The sequence below is a fragment of the Bubalus bubalis genome, chromosome 7 (genome assembly GCF_019923935.1).
Source record: "Bubalus bubalis isolate 160015118507 breed Murrah chromosome 7, NDDB_SH_1, whole genome shotgun sequence".
Classification (NCBI taxonomy): Eukaryota; Metazoa; Chordata; class Mammalia; order Artiodactyla; family Bovidae; genus Bubalus; species Bubalus bubalis.
Window position 1 is genome coordinate 26,397,374 of NC_059163.1, and position 19,243 is coordinate 26,416,616.

The 19,243-nt window shown below is 40.6% G+C and overlaps 1 protein-coding gene across 2 annotated transcripts in view; it reads left to right on the forward strand.

Annotated features, from left to right (window-relative positions):
• SCARB2 (scavenger receptor class B member 2) overlaps positions 1–19,243 on the forward strand; it is an 81,783-nt gene that overhangs the window by 37,479 nt on the left and 25,061 nt on the right. For both annotated transcript variants that reach the window (XM_025289873.2, XM_006079160.3), the window contains exons 3-5: positions 9,261–9,408; positions 11,274–11,462; positions 17,692–17,783. In XM_025289873.2, coding sequence (XP_025145658.1) covers positions 9,261–9,408; positions 11,274–11,462; positions 17,692–17,783 — 429 coding nt within the window. The remainder of the gene's footprint in view (positions 1–9,260; positions 9,409–11,273; positions 11,463–17,691; positions 17,784–19,243) is intronic.

Genomic DNA, 19,243 nt, shown 5'->3' on the forward strand with positions numbered 1-19,243 from the left:
GTCAGCTGTGTGTCTGCAGAGAAGGGGAGGCCTTGTGGTCCTCCACTGGTCAGTGTGGACTGGTCTGGGGGTGGGAGTCTGTGAGGTGGGCGAGACTGCACTGGGCAGTGCTGGGCTTGACTGATCAGACACAGTTTACGGTGTTATGTCTCCCAAAGTTGTCACATAGTCGTGAGTCCAGAATATTGTTTGTGGGAAAATATGGTGGAAGTTCCACATGTAGATAAAAAAAAACAAAACGGTCAGTCTGGTTTAAGGAATGTACATGTTTTTTACATTTTTATTAAGCTGTGGATTGAGCAGTCCTGGGACAGGTCTGTTGACACAAAGTTAATTTGCCTTGTGATCCTATTGCTTGGTGACCTATTTGCCTAAATTTGTGTATTCAGTGACTTTTGCATCCTTTCTGAGGTTTTTCATTTTGTCAGGTTTCTGTTTCTATTTTCCCTACTCTTTGACATTTCACGCATTTTAAAAATTAATTTGTCCAAAGGCCCTCTCAAGTCATTTTCATGTTTCTAAGATGTAGTTGCTAAATTTACAACATCCCGATAAGTATCTCCTTTTTTACTTTATGAGCTTTGCTGTTTGGATTGTTAATTTCTTTTATAAGGTCATATTACTGCTTTGATAGTAAGGAAAAAGATGTGAGGGATAAGTATTTCATAAGTGTTTTCTTTTTTAATTCACTGACCATTAAGTTATACTGAATTATGAAGTAATCAACATGTACAATGTCATATACAGCATTATCTTTAAAAGTGTAAACTATATTTTATATTATAAAAATAATATATATAAGCAGCAAAGATAAATTTGAAAGCACAGTAAGTTAAAAAACTACTGCTACCCTCCATGGTTTCACTGTCTCTAAGATAACCAGTGCTAATGGATATATTCTCATTTTTCCATGACTGGGTTTATACTGTATATACTTCTTTATGTTCATGTGCGTGTGTGCATGCTCGGTCCCTCAGTTGTGTCCGGCTCTTTGTGACCTCATGGACTGTAGCCTGTCAGGCTTCTCTGACCATGGAATTTCCCAGGCAAGAATACTGGAGCGGGTTACCATTTCCTGCTCCAGGGAACCTTCCTAACCCAGGGATCAAACCTAAGTTGCCTGCGTCTACCTGCATTGGCAGGCAGATTCTTTACCACTGTGCCACCTGGGAAACATATTCATATACATACATGTATATTCTACTCACTTAATATTACGTGATAGGTATTTTCCCATGTATGTCTTTGTCTTGTTTGTACAAATACATTTTTGTGATAATATCCAAGAGATAGAGGAATATATTACTATACTTCCCCACTCACTTCTTAGACATGTTGGTCAGTTCTTGTTCCATCCTTTGATCACCACGTGGATTGAATGTTTGCCAACCAGTTGTGTTTCCACTCTGCTAGTTCTTGTCCTTTCCCAGCTTTCCTATCTGGGAAACTGGGTGTGTTCATGGCACTTATAAACTTTTTATATAATAATGATATTAATCCTTTGTTATAATTGTGGCAACTGCCTTTTTTAAATTTACATGTAACCAAATCTCTTCTTTAATGAACATTTCTATCATTTCTGAGCTTGAAAAGTCATACTTCCTCCAAAGGTTTGAGTCTATTTTCTTGTATTCTTCCTCCCACCCCCACCCCCGCCCCCGCCCCGCCCCGCGCCCCCCTCCCGACATTTAATTTCTTATGGATTTGTTTCCTTGCAATTTAGCCAAGGTAGGAATTCTATTTAAAGTTTCAAATGCTGTTCTGTTATTCCTTTGGTCCTTACCTCAACTCTAGAGCCAAACTATATAAATGCCAAAGAGATGATAGAAAAATCTTAAATGCCATGGTTATTGTTTCCATTATTTTTTAACAGAATGCTTACCTCTTTTTTATAAACCCGACTTGCTCTTTTCTGATATCTTTTTTCCCCTCAAAATAGAAACAGAAATAGCTTTAGCTAAATCAGTTTTGTTGTTTTTTTTTTTTAAGCCAAAAGTAAGAAAAATATCTGCCTTTTTATCCTGTACAAAAAGGAAGTGACCAGGTGGGCTTTAAATGCACGTGCAGTCCTGGTGAGCCAGCGGAGTCAGGGTAGCAATTGGAGGATGGCGGAACCATTTCCATCTTCAAGAGTAAAGCTGTTTCTTGTACATCTCTAACAAACATGGGCTACCCCCACCCTGATCCAGTGCTTTTTCTCTGTGTCCTGCTCTGGTTTTCAGTCTTTAACCCAGCTGACCAAGGCACTGGGGACAGAAGGTTCCGGACCTCGAGGCTCAGACCAGGACTTTGGCCCGCCTCTCCGCTCCGCCCTGTCTCCCGGGCCCTCCCATCGACCCTGGCTGCACCTCCCTTCCCAGCCACGCCCCAAGCTGCGGGCTGCTATTTGTGAACTGCCTCCGCAGTGTGTAACCTTCCGCCCCACTGCAGTTTTCTCACTCTCCACTTAAGAAACACATCCTGTGCGGTTTTGTGGTTCCGCCTACCTTGTTCTCGCTCTGCTTCTGTTCGGAAGCCCCTTCACCCTCCCACCTTGGGGGAGCTGACTCCTTCCAGAACTAAGTGCGCTCAAGCCCCGCGTTCCCTCGGGGCGCCCTTTCCAGTCGCCGCCCCTCGAGGCTCTGACATGACACCTTGGGATCAGCTTCAGAGCTCTTTCTACCTGTGAGGTAGCCCTGTAAACAGCAGCCTGCTGTGCTCTGCCTAGGGTTCTCTGAGGACCGGACCCAGGTCTTAAAATCTCTGCATCTGGAGAACTTAGCACAAGCCCCCCTCCTATTGGGTTCAGTTCAGTCGCTCAGTCGTGACCGACCCTTTGGGACCCCGTGAATCGCAGCATGCCAGGCCTCCCTGTCCATCACAGACTCCCGGAGATCACTCAAACTCATGTCCATCTAGTCGGTGATGCCATCCAGCCATCTCATCCTCTGTCGTCCCTTTCTCCTCCTGCCCCCAATCCCTCCCAGCGTTAGGGTCTTTTCCAATGAGTCAGCTCTTCACATCAGGTGGCCAAAGTATTGGAGTTTCAGCTTTAGCATCAGTCCTTCCAATGAACACCCAGGACTGATCTCCTTTAGGGTGGACTGGTTGGATCTCCTTGCAGTCCAAGGGACTCTCAAGAGTCTTCTCCAACACCACAGTTCAAAAGCATCAATTCTTCGGTGCTCAGCTTTCTTCACAGTCCAACTCTCACATCCATACATGACCACTGGAAAAACCATAGCCTTGACTAGACGGACCTTTGTTGGCAAAGTGATGTCTCTGCTTTTGAATATGCTATCTAGGTTGGTCATAACTTTCCTTCCAAGGAGTAAGTGTCTTTTAATTTCATGGCTGCAATCACCATCTGCAGTGATTGTGGAGCCCAAAAAAATAAAGTCTGCCACTGTTTCCACTGTTTCCCCATCTATTTCCCATGAAGTGATGGGACCAGATGCCATGATCTTCGTTTTCTGAATGCTGAGCTTTAAGCCAACTTTTTCACTCTCCTCTTTCACCTTCATCAAGAGGCTTTTGAGTTCCTCTTCACTTTCTGCCATAAGAGTGGTGTCATCTGCATATCTGAGGTTATTGATATTTCTCCCGGCAATCTTGATTCCAGCTTGTGCTTCTTCCAGCCCAGCATTTCTCATGATGTACTCTGCATATAAGTTAAATAAGCAGGGTGACAATATACAGCCTTGACGTACTCCTTTTCCTATTTGGAACCAGTCTGTTGTTCCATGTCCAGTTCTAACTGTTGCTTCCTGATCTGCATATAGGTTTCTCAAGAGGCAGGTCAGGTGGTCTAGTATTCCCATCTCTTGAAGAATTTCCCACAGTTTGTTGTGATCCACACAGTCAAAGGCTTTGGCATAGTCAATAAAGCAGAAATAGATGTTTTTCTGGAACTCTCTTGCTTTTTCCATGATCCAGCGGATGTTGGCAATTTGATCTCTGGTTCCTCTGCCTTTTCTAAAACCAGCTTGAACATCTGGAAGTTCATGGTTCACGTATTGCTGAAGCCTGGCTTGGAGAATTTTGAGCATTACTTGACTAGCGTGTGAGATGAGTGCAATTGTGCGGTAGTTTGAGCATTCTTTGGCATTGCCTTTCTTTGGGATTGAAATGAAAACTGACCTTTTCCAGTCCTGTGGCCACTGCTGAGTTTTCCAAGTTTGCTGCCATATTGAGTGCAGCACTTTCACAACATCATCTTTCAGGATTTGAAATAGCTCAACTGAAATTCCATCACCTCCACTAGCTTTGTTTGTAGTGATGCTTTCTAAGGCCCACTTGACTTCACATTCCAGGATGTCTGGCTCTAGGTGAGTGATCACACCATTGTGATTATCTTGGTCGTGAAGCTCTTTTTTGTACAGTTCTTCTGTGTATTCTTGCCCCCTCTTCTTCATATCTTCTGCTTCTGTTAGGTCCATACCATTTCTATCCTTTATCGAGCCCATCTTTGCATGAAATGTTCCCTTGGTATTTCTGATTTTCTTGAAGAGATCTCTAGTCTTTCCCATTCTGTTGTTTTCCTCTATTTCTTTACATTGATCGTTGAGGAGGGCTTTCTTATCTCTCCTTGCTACTCTTTGGAACTCTGCATTCAGATGCTTATATCTTTCCTTTTCTCCTTTGCTTTTCCCATTGGGTACTAGAAGGTAATGTTTCCTAAAGCACTTAGTATGTGCTCGGTAGTATTCTGACTAGATGACAAGCTTCTGTGGATTTAATTCTCATGGCAGCCTTACAAGGAAAGTGAGAGTGTTAGTCTCTCAGTCATGTCCAACTCTTAGAGATGCCATGGACTGTGCCCCGCACGCCCCCCACCCCCCCCTCCTCTCTCCATGGAATTCTCCAGGCAAAAATACTGGAGTGGGTAGCCATTCCCTTCTCCAGAGGATCTTCCCAACCGAGGGATCAAATCCAGGTCTCCTGCATTGCAGGCGGATTCTTTACCATCTGAGCCGGCAGGGAAGCCTGCCTTACAAGGAAGCAGTGCTATTATTTCCATTTGATAAATGAGGAAGCCAAGGCATGAAGCTAGTAACAGATGAAGCCAGGATTAAATGCGAAGCCTGGCAGTCAGATCTCAACTTGCACTCTACTCAGTGTGCTCAGCCACTTCTTACAGGAATCCTCAACAGAGAGCCTTGGGTGAATGGAGGACAGAAATGACAAGGGAGATAGGATTATGTGGTGATATTGAATGTATCCAATTTATCCAACAACTCTGAGAAATTAGATACGGCAGAGATGTTAGTTTTTCAACTGATTAAAATTTTTCCTTTTGATTTCCTGATCTCAGGCATATTGTTTGCCTTCTGTGTGGTAAGGTTTTTGCCTGAACCTTCAGGAGTTAAAAAAAAAATTTTTTTTTGTTTGTTTTAAAAAGTAAAAACTTCTTTAAAAATGGTTTTAAATGAAGTAATCTCAAATCAATCATTTATTTTCCTGCCATATTAAAATAATTCATGGGGCATAACTCAACCTTTTCTGAGTGACCAGGACCATCATTGTGATTAGCAAATAGTAAACTGTATTCTGAGCCTGTGCTGTCCTGGGCCTTTGACATCAGTGGGATTTATTTTCAGCTTCTAAGCAGCAGGGACCATACCAGGTAGTTTTAAGTTGTTATTGTTCAGTCGCTCAGTCGCGTCCAACGCTTTGCAACCCCACAGACTGCAATGCGCCAGGCTTCCCTGTCCTTCCCTCTCTCCCCGAGTTTGCTCCAACTCATGTCCATTGAGTCGATGATCCCATCCAACCATCTCATCCTCTGTTGTCCCGTTCTCTTCCTGCCTTCAATCTTTCCCAGCATCAGGGTTTTTTCCAGTGAGTTGGCTCTTCCCATCAGGTGGCCAAAGTATTGGATCTTCAGCTTCAGCATCAGTCCTTCCAATGAATGTTCATGGTTGATTTCCTTTTGGGTTGACTGGTTTGATCTCCTTGCTGTCCAAGGGACTCTCAGGAGTCCTCTGTGAAATCAAAAAACATTGTATGGTCAAACCTTTGGAAGAGCTGTGCAGTCTCAGATATTTATATTACTGTGTATAACTTGCTGTTTAGTACTAGAGAAGAACAGAGACGTGTCTACTTTCATGCATGTGTAGGTAAGCATTTGTTTCTTGTTTGCTTGTCTCTTTATTTTAAAATCTAGAACAGGTTTAAGAGGTGTACTGATTTCTTTTCCTTCCTACCCGCCTCTTTTTTTTTTTTAATTGTAGTATAATTGCATTATAATGTTGTGTTCATTTCTGCTGTACAACTATGTGAATCAGCTGTATGTATACATAGATCCCTTCCCTTTGAACCTCTCATCCCACTCCTCTAGGTCATCACAGAGCTGGTTTTTTGTCTTTTAATTTTATTTATTTATTTTGGTTGTGCTGGGTCTTCATTGCTACGAGGGCTTTTCTCTGATTGCAGTAAGCAGGGGCTGCTCTCTAGTCGTGGTATGCTGGCTTCTCATTGCGGTGGCTTCTCTTGTTTCCAAGAACAGGCTCTAGGCCTGCTAGGCTTCAGTAGTTGTTACTCCTGGCCACTAGAGCACAGGTTCACTAGTCGTGGGGCACGGGCTTAGTTGCTCCAAGGCATGGAGCAACTTCTGGATCTTCCTTATGGATCAGGGATCAAGCCCGCATCTCCTGCACTGGCAGGCGGATTTTTACCAACTGAGCCACCAGAGAAACCCCACAGAGCTGTTTTTGATCAATGACTATATTAAGTGATGAAATGATTATATTTGAGAGTCTTCAAAACAGTTTTCAAATTTATATTAAAGCCTTAAAATTATCCAGATACCCTTTCCCAAGGGAAAAAAAGACTTACTTACAATTTACCTGAGATGTTAAGGTTATTCATTTACAATCTAAATTATGTCATTAAGGGGTTTATGATTGAGTGCCAGAGGTGTGGTATAGGGATGAGAAACCCAACTTGTGACTGTGGTCAGGAAAGGCCTCTGGAGGAGGTGGTGAGTAACCCTGTTGCCCAATGCCTGTGTCAGAATTATAAACTCTAAATTAGCTCTATTCAATGGAAATATAATGTGAATCACATATGAATTTCAGATTTTTCTAGTAACCACATTCAAAAAAGTAAAAAGAAACAGGCAATTAATTTAAATAATATATGTTTATTTTACTCATTCTAAAATAGTATCATTTCTGAATGGATAAAGATGTGGTATGTATACACACACACAAACATACACATATACAATTGAGTACTATTCAGCTATAAAAACAGACCAAAATTTTGTCATTTGCAATAACTTAGATGTACTTAAAGGGCATTATGCTAAGTGAAATAAGTCACAGCAGGGTAAATTACTGTATGATATCACTTCTATGTGGAATCGGAAAAATACAGCAAATTAGTGAATATAACAAAAAAGAAGTAGACTCACAGATATAGAGAACAAACTAGTGGTTACCAGTGGGGAGGGAACAAGGGCCAGTCTAAGGGTAGGGGAGTAACAGGTACACACTATTAGGTATAAAATAAGCTACAAGGTTTTATTGTACAAAACAGGGAATGTAGCCAATACTTTATAATAACTATAAATTAATTTTTTAAATTGTGAATTACTATATTTTTGGGGGGCTCCAAAATCACCGCAGATGGTGACTGCAGCCATGAAATTAAAAGACGCTTACTCCTTGGAAGGAAAGTTATGACCAACCTAGATAGCATATTCAAAAGCAGAGACATTACTTTGCCAACAAAGGTCCGTTCTAGTCAAGGCTATGGTTTTTCCAGTGGTCATGTATGGATGTGAGAGTTGGACTGTGAAGAAGGCTGAGCGCCGAAGAATTGATGCTTTTGAACTGTGGTGTTGGAGAATACTCTTGAGAGTCCCTTGGACTGCAAGGAGATCCAACCAGTCCATCCTGAAGGAGATCAGCCCTGGGATTTCTTTGGAGGGAATGATGCTGATGCTGAAACTCCAGTACTTTGGCCACCTCATGTGAAGAGTTGACTCATTGGAAAAGACTCTGATGCTGGGAGGGATTGGGGGCAGGAGGAGAAGGGGACGACAGAGGATGAGATGGCTGGATGGCATCACCAACTCAATGGATGTGAGTCTGAGTGAACTCCGGGAGTTTGTGATGGACAAGGAGGCCTGGCGTGCTGCGATTCATGGGGTCACGAAGAGCTGGACACGACTGAGTGACTGAACTGAACTGATATTGTAAACCTGTAACTTATATTGCACAGCAACTATACTTCAATTTAAAAATAAACAGAATAAAATAGTATCTTTTTAACATGTAATCGACATTAAAACATTGAGATATTTTACATTCTTTTTTTTTGGTACCGTTTTTGAAATCTGGTGTGTATCTCACCCTTACAACGCATTTCAGTTCTAATTAGCCCCAGTTCAAACGTTCAGCAGACACAGGCCTACCAGGTAAGACAGCACAGCCCTAGATGGAACAGGAAGAATAGTACGCAGCCATGGGAGAGAAGGAAAAACATGGGAATTTAATGACCATCTACTGTGGACCAGGCAGGTTCACAACTGGCATGAGGCATTTAATGAACAAAACATCGGTCTTGTTTTTATGTAAAATTCTGATACTTTGTTCATCATGAATTTTTCACATTAATTTTGATTTTTAAAATTGCACTAAAATATTATTTATTTTGATTACGGAGTGTTTGGGCCCCTCTTACATTTTGTGCCCAAGACAGGTGCATCATTTCCCTCACCCTAATCCCAGGCCTGGCAATAGGCACTTCCTACCAACTTTGCCAATACCTCATTTGGGGGCACTCTCCTGGACCAGGTTGAACTGGATATCAAAACACTGAATGAACTCCTCTAATTGACTAAGCCTTGGACATTCATTTTGTTAAATTAATTTTCAATTGAATTCAACTTAGAAATAAAAAGACACTGGTAGACATATTGAAATGGAAACTGAATCTATGAACTGAAAAATCTGAAAATGTTTTAGAACCAAACTATAACCTCGGAGAGAGTTATTGGCTTTGATTGCCTAGTCAAAGTAACCCCATATTGCTTTTCCAAATTATGGGGGAAAAGAAGGAAAGCAACAGGTTTTTTACTCTCTCTGGGGTCTTATTTCCTTCCCACATTATAGCTCGAATCTCCAGTGTTTAGGGGGGGTCAGTATCTGCAGTTTCTCCCAGTATACTGAGAATGTTATATTGAAAATAACTTTGATGATGAAAAAAATGAAAAGTGTATTACTTAACAAAGTGTTGCCTATTTTCAAACAAGATCCTTTTCTTTCTTTTAGGGAACTCAGAAACAAGGACGATATTCAATTTGGAGATAATGGAACAACGATATCCGCTGTGAGCAACAAGGCCTATGTTTTTGAACGAGACAAATCTGTTGGAGACCCAAAAATTGACTTACTTAGAACATTAAATATTCCTGCATTGGTAAGTAGGCATTTTAAATTTCATTATTGTGGATTTTAGAAGAAAGGAAAAAGCTAAGTCCATTACAGTTTTACTTTGCAGTTCAGTTCAGTTCAGTCGCTCAGTCGTGTCCGACTCTTTGTGACCCCATGAATCGCAGCACGCCAGGCCTCCCTGTCCATCACCAACTTCCGAAGTATACCCAAACTCATATCCATCAAGTCGGTGATGCCATCCAGCCATCTCATCCTCTGTCGTCCCCTTCTCCTCCTGCCCCCAATCCCTCCCAGCATCAGGGTCTTTTGCAATGAGTCAGCTCTTCACATGAGGTGGCCAAAGTATTGGAGTTTCAGCTTCAGCATCAGTCCTTCCAGTGAACACCCAGGACTGATCTCCTTTAGGATGGACTGGTTGGATCTCCTTGCAGTCCAAGGGGCTTTTAGGAGCTATTAAGTTATATATGTAGGTGTGTGTGTATATATATATATATATATTTAATATGTATATATTTTAATTTTTTAATATGTGTGTGTGTATATATATATATATTTCCCCTTCCATTCTTTGGAGAAGGCAATGGCACCCCACTCCAGTACTCTTGCCTAGAAAATCCCATGGATGGAAGAGCCTGGAAGGCTGCAGTCCATGGGGTCGCTGAGGGTCGGACATGACTGAGCGACTTCACTTTCACTTTTCACTTTCATGCATTGGGGAAGGAAATGGCAACCCACTCCAGTGTTCTTGCCTGGAGAATCCCAGGGACGGGAGCCTGGTGGGCTACCGTCTATGGGGTCACACAGAGTCCGAAACGACTGAAGTGACTTAGCAATTCCGTTCTTTAAAGTTCATTTTAGACTCTTTTTGAGGTCTTTCAAATGTGGTCTCTTCAAATGGTGACAAAGTTCAAATTTTAAGATTTTTTTTTTTTTTCAGTTTCTTCCTGTGTATTCAGTATCAGACTTGTGCAAATAAGCGTGTCTCTAGGATTTTGGAGGGTAGCTGATCATATTTAAAGTGTTTATTTTCCCTCTTGTTTTTGTTCAGAAACTCTAGCAATAGCATTTACTTGCTACTTTTTTTTTTTTAGCTTCCTAATTTGTATTGAGGTATATCTGGTTAAGGGACTCAGCCATACACAGACATGTATCCATTCTCCTCCAAACTCCCCTCCCATCCAGGCTGGCACAATATAACACTGAGCAGAGTTCCAATTGGTCCTTGTTGGTTATCCATTTTAAATATAGTAGTGTGTACATATTTAGCTTCCTATGATGGATTTTTTTTTAATCCTCAAAATATGTATTGACTTTCCCCCACCTCCTTTTAAATAGCAGAGACTGGGCTGTTGAAGCCAACCTAGTATGATTTATTGGGCTCTGTTTTTAACGGCAATTATAGCTAATGAAAATACATGAGACCCAAGAAATTTCTACTCATTCCCTCGGAGGCTCCCATCCTAACTCCTAGGTGACCACTACATATGCGCCTGGACAATTATGGTGGACCCAGGACCTGGAAAGTATTAGACCCCAGATCAGGCCCAGCCCAGCTGCCTAATGGGGCAGTTTATGGGGGCACCCCCAGCCTCTAGCCTTGATCAGGAGGAAGATGGTGCCACCTTGTGGCAACGATGCCAATGCACTGCAAGAGTTGTTCCCTTTCTGCGGTTCCTGGGTTGCAAGTGAGGATCACATTTAACGAAATGTAATATTGAGAAAGGACAATAAGTGAAGAGATTTCACTCTCAGCCAGAGAGGAGCTCACTGGCTGATTTTTCAGCTGTTTGATCTCAATACTTACATTTAGGTCTGCAGCCCCCTTTGCTGAACGGGCAGTAGGTGGTTGGGGCGCAGACACAGCTGTCTGAATTTGCCTGTGCTCCTCAGACCGCCATGGAATGGACCCAGCTGCCCTTACTTCGGGATATCATCGAGGCCCTGCTGAGGGCCTATCAGCAGAAGCTCTTTGTGACCCACACGGTGGATGAACTGCTCTGGGGTTACAAAGATGAAATCTTATCCCTCATCAACACTTTCAAACACGACGTCTCTCCCTATTTTGGCCTGTTTTATGGGGTAAGTCGATTTTTCTTTTCAGAAACTGTGTTCAGCTGAAGAGGAGGGCATTCCAAGCCAGATTGTATCTTCACTTTGGGTGAATTGCTTGGCATTCTCGATCTCTTATAGAGTATGTGAAAAATAAGAAAGTGCTTTAGTAGGGGAAGAAAAACTTCTCCCACAATTTCAACATGCTAACCAGCACTGACTTTGAATGAGTGTGAAAAAAACGTATGAAGTGGGGCTGTGTCATTAATCTTTCAAAGTGTCGTAAATATGAGTGATCAATGTCAAGTCTTGTTTCGATGGCTTAGCGACTAAACCCATTGATCAGCCTGACAAAGGCAAACGAGAAACTAAATAGGGATGTGATAGTATGTTAGGGATGGGAAGTACTTATTATATTTTCAGACATCTCATTTGTGAAAGATGTTGGATAATTTGAAACGCCGTGTGCCCCTCACCTATGATTCATTTAGCTTATATGTGGAATTTTGCATCATTTCTTTGCAGATTTTATTTACTTTGATATGCAACCCCAAAAATGGGCTTCCCTCGTAGCTCAGCTGGTAAAGAATCCACCTCCAAGGCAGGAGATCCTGGTTCAATTCCTGGGTCAAGAAGATCCACTGGAGGAGGGATAGGCTACCCACTTCAGTATTCTTTGGCTTCCTTGGTGGCTCAGCTGATAAAGAATCTGCCTGCAATGGGTTCAGTCCCTGGGTTGGGAAGATCCCCTGGAGAAGGGAAAGGCTACCCACAACAGTATTCTGGCCTGGAGACTCCCATGGACTGTGTAGTCCATGGAGTTGCAAAGAGACGGACACAAATGAGCAAACCAAAAATATCAGCATTCAAGTAATTATTATTTGAAGTGTATGTTATTAACTGCTCGAGCTTGAAATAAACTAAAATTGAAAGTGAAAGTGTTAGTTGCTCAGTCCTGTCCAGCTCATGGCAACCCCATGGACTGTAGCCCTCCAGACTCCTCTGTCCATGGAATTCTCCAGGCAAGAATACTGGAGTGGGTTGCCATTCTCTTCTCCTGGGGATCTTCCCCACCCAGGGATTGAACCCGTGTGTCTCACATCTGCATTGGCAAGTGGATTCTTTACTGCTAGTGCCACCTAAAAGCAATTAAAGTCTGTATCCCCCTGCCCCCCCCCCCCAAAAAAAAAAAACACTTGAGTGAAATGGATAGTTGAAAGGTTGATAAATGACAGACTTAAACTCAGGAAGAGAGGGTAAGTTCAGGGCAGGATATGTAATTGTGATTAATTTCCCCATCTTTAAATTTGTGGTTATTCTCTGGCTCTAACTACTGAAGAATATCACCTCATCCTGTAATCTCTTAGCATTTCAGTTGGTAAATGGTGGTAACACAGCCCCTGTGCTGTCAGGGATATATAACACTTAAAAACTATTCAAACAAAATGGTAAACAACTTTTAGATATTACCGTCACAAGAGGAGGAGGGTCCTAATCCTTCACTCTGGGCAAGCAGACTCAATCGATGTTGCCTGGAAGGTTCCATCTGACAGGAGCCCAGCTTCCATGGGACCAGAGGAAGCACTGAATTCTTGTTAAGTTGTGACTAAACTCCTGTCTAGAAATAATTTCAGGGAAACTCCCTACAGAGAGATACAAAGGCTACCACCCATCTGCCAAGTAGATTCTATTCCTCATACCTCAGTATTTCTCTGATAATTTTTGTTGTATAGCTTGCTTTTTGTTTTACACTGACCTCATCAGACTTATGGGGCTTCCCAGGTGGCGCTAGTGATAAAGAGCCCACCTGCCAATGCAGGAGACATAAGAAATGTGGGTTTGATCCCTGGGTCAGGAAGATCCCCTGGAGGAGGTCATGGCAACCCACTCCAGTATTCTTGCCTGGAGAATCCTGGAGACAGAGGGAGCCTGGTGGGCTACAGTCCATGGGGTCACAAAGAGGCGGACATGATTGAGGCAACTGAGCATGCATGCCTCAGACTTACAACTAATATCCTTAAATACCTATTAAAAATGTAATTCACATTTACAGGCTGATTTAAGAAATTGGTACTTTTGCTTTCCCACAGGAAGAATGTGTTGATTTATTTTTTCTTCTTTCTCTGCCTCCACTGTATCTCTATAAAACCTCATTAGTGAAAAACCCTAGCATTGCTCAGTTGGATTAGTACCTGGCAAGGATTTCCCACATTCAGGAAAAGAGCACGAGACATCGACTCAGAGGGTCTGGATCCACATCCTGACTGTTTAATTTAATAACCAAGGGACTTCTCTGAACCTCAGTTTCATCATTTGTAACTTGAGACTAAAGGTATCCACACTTCAAAGCTTGTTTGAAATAGCCAAAATGAGAGTCCACAAAAGTGCTTTGCAAACTATAAATTGCAACACACACATCAGGAACCGGTTTTTTCTTTTCTGTGACTCACTTAGAAAAGAAGACCCTGAATTACTAATCATATGAACGGCTGGTATATGTTTCCATTTTGGAGGTCTGTGTTTCCAAATAAACTCTCTCTACTGTTGTTTTTAAAAAGGCAAAGGTGTTTTTTGTTCAGTTTTTTATCTGCTCTAGCCAAATACTGACTCTATCGCCAGCAGTACAGAGGTCCACACTTGGGCTGCCATTCATTCAAGACTGGGACAGACCGTGGGCTTGTGTACTTTGCTGGCACCTACCGCTCTGCACCTGTCTGAGCCTGGCCTCCAGCCTTTCCTTAATCCCAGTGATATCTACCACATATCCCTCTGATCCCCTAGACCATTCCACCTGCTCCACTGCACCTTGTGACTAAAGAAGAAAACTTTAGTTAAGGCCATTGAACATTTTTTCCTTCAAAGACTTTAATGATGAAACAATCAAATGATTTGGTTGTTTCATCTTTAAATGGCGGGACAGAATGTGAGAGTGAGTCGGAAGAGGTGATACAGACAGTGTGAGAGCAAGACAGCTCCTGAGAGCAAGAGACCTGGCTGGGTGTCTCTTAGTTGCGTACTGGAAAGCCAGTCAGGATATCTGTACCTGTTGATTTTAAGGTACCTCTGTTTTCCTTGGCATAAAAGAGTTTAAGCACCTCCCAGTGCTTGATGTATTATATAAAATGATGGTGGCTGGGAAGTATCTTTGAGAGGTCCTATTGCATGGATGGATTATGCATGTTTTATGCTAGCAGTATGAATGATGTCTTATTCTCAGAACATTTCTCCACCTCCTGCAGTAATATGTTTCTTGTATCCAACCCACATCCCTACTGCAGTAACACAAAACCTATTTATTCCTATTTGTCTTCAAACAACAAAAGTTCTAGTGAGTAACAAGGAAGCATTGATATTCTGTGTCTGACTCTTAGGCCACTAACAGTTGGGGAGAACTCTCTGAGTGACTGAAATATTTAAATGCTAATCACTCTGCTTAGCCTATATTTGAGTTAGGTGGAGGACTGCAAGAAGCAACACACGTGTCTTTTTAAAACTTGGTGGTTCAACATTCTTTTGTGTGAGTACGCTTCTAAGTTTATTGTATGTTCACATTGTTGCTCTCAAAGAGAGGTCCCTTCTCATATCTTAAAGTCATGTAAAATTTCATATGTGGAACACAATGTGACTATTTGTATGTGGACAGTATTGACATATTGACATAGTTGGTGACATAATATTGTGACAAAAAGAACCCAAGTAGGCAAAAAAAAAAAAAAAAAAATTGAAAAGAGAATTCACAAAGGGTATGAATGTTTTTTAAGGCAAATGATTGAATGAAAAAAGAATTCAACCTCACTGAATACAGAAATGCAAAAAGAAATAAGAAACCCTTTTTTTTGTTGACCCAACAAGCAAAGTTTAACAAAAGGCATCTGAGGAATGTAAATTGATGTATCTTGCTCTTTCCACTGAGTGATCTTGAGCAACTTGCTAATGTGTTTCAAAAGCTTTAAAAATGTAATGTTCTTTTATCTAGCAATATCACCTTTAGTGGTCTATTTAGAAAATAAAAGCACAGAAAAGTTTTTAATCATAAAGATATACATACATTATTCATAGTAGCAAAAAATTTTAAACTATTCAGTAATAAGAAAGTGGTTAAATTATTTCCACCTAATATGAAGTCATTAAGTTGTAGCTAGGAAGAACTTTTAATAATACAGGAAATATGTTATACACATAACTAAAGAAATTGTATATATGTATAAAAATTGTGTGTAGCATATGCTACACATATGTATATTACATATATATATATGTATAAGTTCTATAAATAAATTTTCTATAGAAAAAAGATGAAGAAGAAACAGACCAAAATACTAAAAAATAAAAAAGTGTATATTGCTTCTTAAAGTCCTCCACTTAACTCAAATGTGGTCTAAGCTAAGTGGTTAAACATTTAAATGTTTCAGAGTAATGGGTGCTATTTCCGGGAAACCAAAACTCCATTCCAGGTGAAGAATTTGTAGGAATGTACAGAGTATCTGTGTCATTAAGAAGTGTAACCTGAAACGAATATACAACTCAAGAAAATTTTGGTTGAAGAATGGAATTATATTAATGTCACTTTCTTCTATTCAAGTATAGTCAGGTCCTGGTCCTGGATTTATGCTTTTTTTATTTTTTAATTGAGATATAATTCACTTAACATAAAATCAACATTGAAAAGTGTGCCGTGCAGTGGCTTTTATCACATTCACACAGTTGTGTGACTGCCACCACTGTGTAATTCCAGAGCATTTTCATCACCTGCCCCCAACCCACAGACTGTTAGTTTCTTCCATTCCTCATTCCCACCAGTTCCTGGTAACTTGAATCTACTCTCTCTATGTATAGATATGCCTATTGTGGGTTCGATCCCTGGGTCTGGAAGATCCCCTGGAGAAAGAAATGGCAACCCACTCCAGTACTCTTGCATGGAGAATCCCATGGGTGGAGGAGCCTGGTGGGCTACAGTCCATGGGGTCGCAAAGGGTCGGACACGACTGAGTGACTTCACTTCATTGTCAACATACATATAAATGGAATGGAATTTATATGAAATCATATAAATGATTTCACACCCATGTTGTAGCACATATCAGCACTTCATTCTTTTTCATGGCTGAGTAATACTCTGTTGTATGGATATACCACACTTTGTTTATCCATTCTTCAGTTGATGTATATTTAATTTATTTGTACTTTTGGCAATTAAGAATAATGCTGCTATGAACGTTTGTATACAGGTTTTTGTATGGCCATTAGATATAAATTTTGGAGTAGAATTCTCTTGGGTATATTATAGAAGTGGAATTTTGGAGTCTTACGGCAACATTATGTATAACTTTTTGACTAGCTGACAAACTGTTTTCCATAGCAACTGCCACATTTTACATTCACACCATCAGTGTAGAAAGGCTCTAGTTTCTCCACATCTTCACCAACACTTGGTCTTTTCCTTTTTTAAAAAATTGCCATCCTCATGGGTATGAAGTTGTATCTCATTGTGGTTTTGATTTGCATTTTTCTAATAACTGATAATATTGAGCATCTTTTCATGTTTTTATTGGTTATTTGGATGATTTCTCTGGAGAAGTGTCTCTTCAGTTCTCTGTCCATTGTTTAATTGGTTTCATACTTTTTAAAACCATAAAGTAATAATATGGCCAATATGGGATTTAACAAATAGTCACTCTATTCCCTAGTTCTGGTTCAGTCTCATGAGGCATGTAGGTTCCACTAGGGCAGTTTCATAAAGATTCAGTGTGCTAGTTACTGTATCATTTAGGGTTCTCTAGAAAAACAGAATCAGTAGAGATTTGTATATTTATTGAGGGATTTATGTTGGGTTGGCCAGGAAGTTCATTTTGCTTTTCCCCTAGGATATTATGGAAAAACCCAGATGAACTTCCAGCAAACCCAGGATGAAGGAATTGGCTTATATGATTGTGGGGGCTGCCAAGTGGCAAGTCTGAAATCCGTGGGACAGGCTAGCAGGCTGGAAACTCAGGCAGGATTTCTATGCTGTAGTCTTGAGGAGAGAATTCTTTTTCCTCTGGGAAACCTCAGATTTTGCTTTTAAAGCTTTCAGCTGATTAAATGAGCCTATGTACATTATCAACAGTAATCTCCTTTACTAAAGCTGAACTGATCACATCTACAATATATAGCAACATCTAGAGTATTGTTTGGTCAAACAACGAGGCACCGTAGCCAAGTCAACACATAAAATGAACCACCACAGTTATCTTAAAGAACCATATTCACTTATTTTCAGAAAAATGGGACTAATGATGGAGACTATGTTTTTCTAACTGGAGAAGACAATTACCTTAACTTTTCCAAGATTGTGGAATGGAATGGGAAAACGTAAGTCTAATGGTTTATCAGTATAATTATTTTTTCAATTTTCATTTAAATTGAATGTCCACTTCTGCTTTATTTTTTTTTAAATTAGCACAATCATTTTTGGGTAAAAAATATAGCAGTTAAAAATCTATAATTATGCAAAATATCCTATAATATAAATAATATAGTCTAAACATGTAAAATTATTATTTTGTAAATCAGGATTGGGGTAAGTACTCCACAGATTAAATACTAAATTATTAGTATTAGTATACAATTACCATATAATGATATGTAGGTTTCTCACGGTTAAAGCATGAATCACAAGCCGGTGAAAAGGTTCACTCTTCCTCTTGTTACTGTTTGTTGTTGTTTAGTCGCTCAGTCATGTCCAACTCTTTTGCAGCCCCATGGACTGTCCTCTGTCCATGGGATTTCCCAGGCTATAGTACCGGAGTGGGTTGCCATTTCCTCCTCCAAGGGATCTTCCTGACCCAGGGATCGAACCCACGTTGAGTGATGTGTGGCTGCTGGGCAACTATTTTTCAAATTGCTGTGTAGGGGGAAGGAAAGAGATTCTTTTTTTAATTTAGTGATTGTGCATTGTTTGTGTATCTTTCTTTTATGATGAAATACATTTTAGTTCATTGCTATAGAATTTCAAAATTATTTCACATTTATAATTTATAAACAAACTGCCTCCAAAACCAAATTTCTCCAAAGAGGAACTGAGGCAGCTTGCAATTAAGTCACACATAAAGCAAAATAATTTTTTTAGGTCATAGAAATTAGAAATCTTCAAGAAAATGGAGATTAATTATTCAGGGACTGTGGTAAGAGAAATTTTCTTCTTGAACATTAAATTTACTTTAAAGCTTCCCAGAAATACAGGCAAGAAAACTGGTGTGGAATATTATCTTTACAATTTTCTATAAAGCAAAAACTTTTTAAATTAAAAAAATGTTTTTAATTTGTTATAACACATATATCCAGGTGCATACACATATATTTACATACACATACACATACTCATTCCCAAGGATGTAAGAACCCTGAAAGAATATAAGAAACTGGCAACAGTGTTGCCTTTGGAGGCATAACTAGATGACTGGGTACTAGGCTAACAGAGAAATTTACTTGTGAACATAATATAGCTTGAGAAGGCAATGGCAGTCCACTCCAGTACTCTTGCCTAGAAAATCCCATGGACGGAGGAGCCTGGTGGGCTGCAGTCCATGGGGTCACTGAGAGTCAGACACGACTTCACTTTCGCTTTTCACTTTCATGCATTGGAGAAGGAAATGGCAACCCACTCCAGTGTTCTTGCCTGGAGAATCCCAGGGACGGGGGAGCCTGGTGGGCTGCCGTCTATGGGGTCGCACAGAGTCGGACATGACTGAAGCGACTTAGCAGCAGCAGCATAATATAGCTAGATTTTGTTTTAAAGCCAATCTGTTGTTTTCTTTTCAGTCTTTTAATCC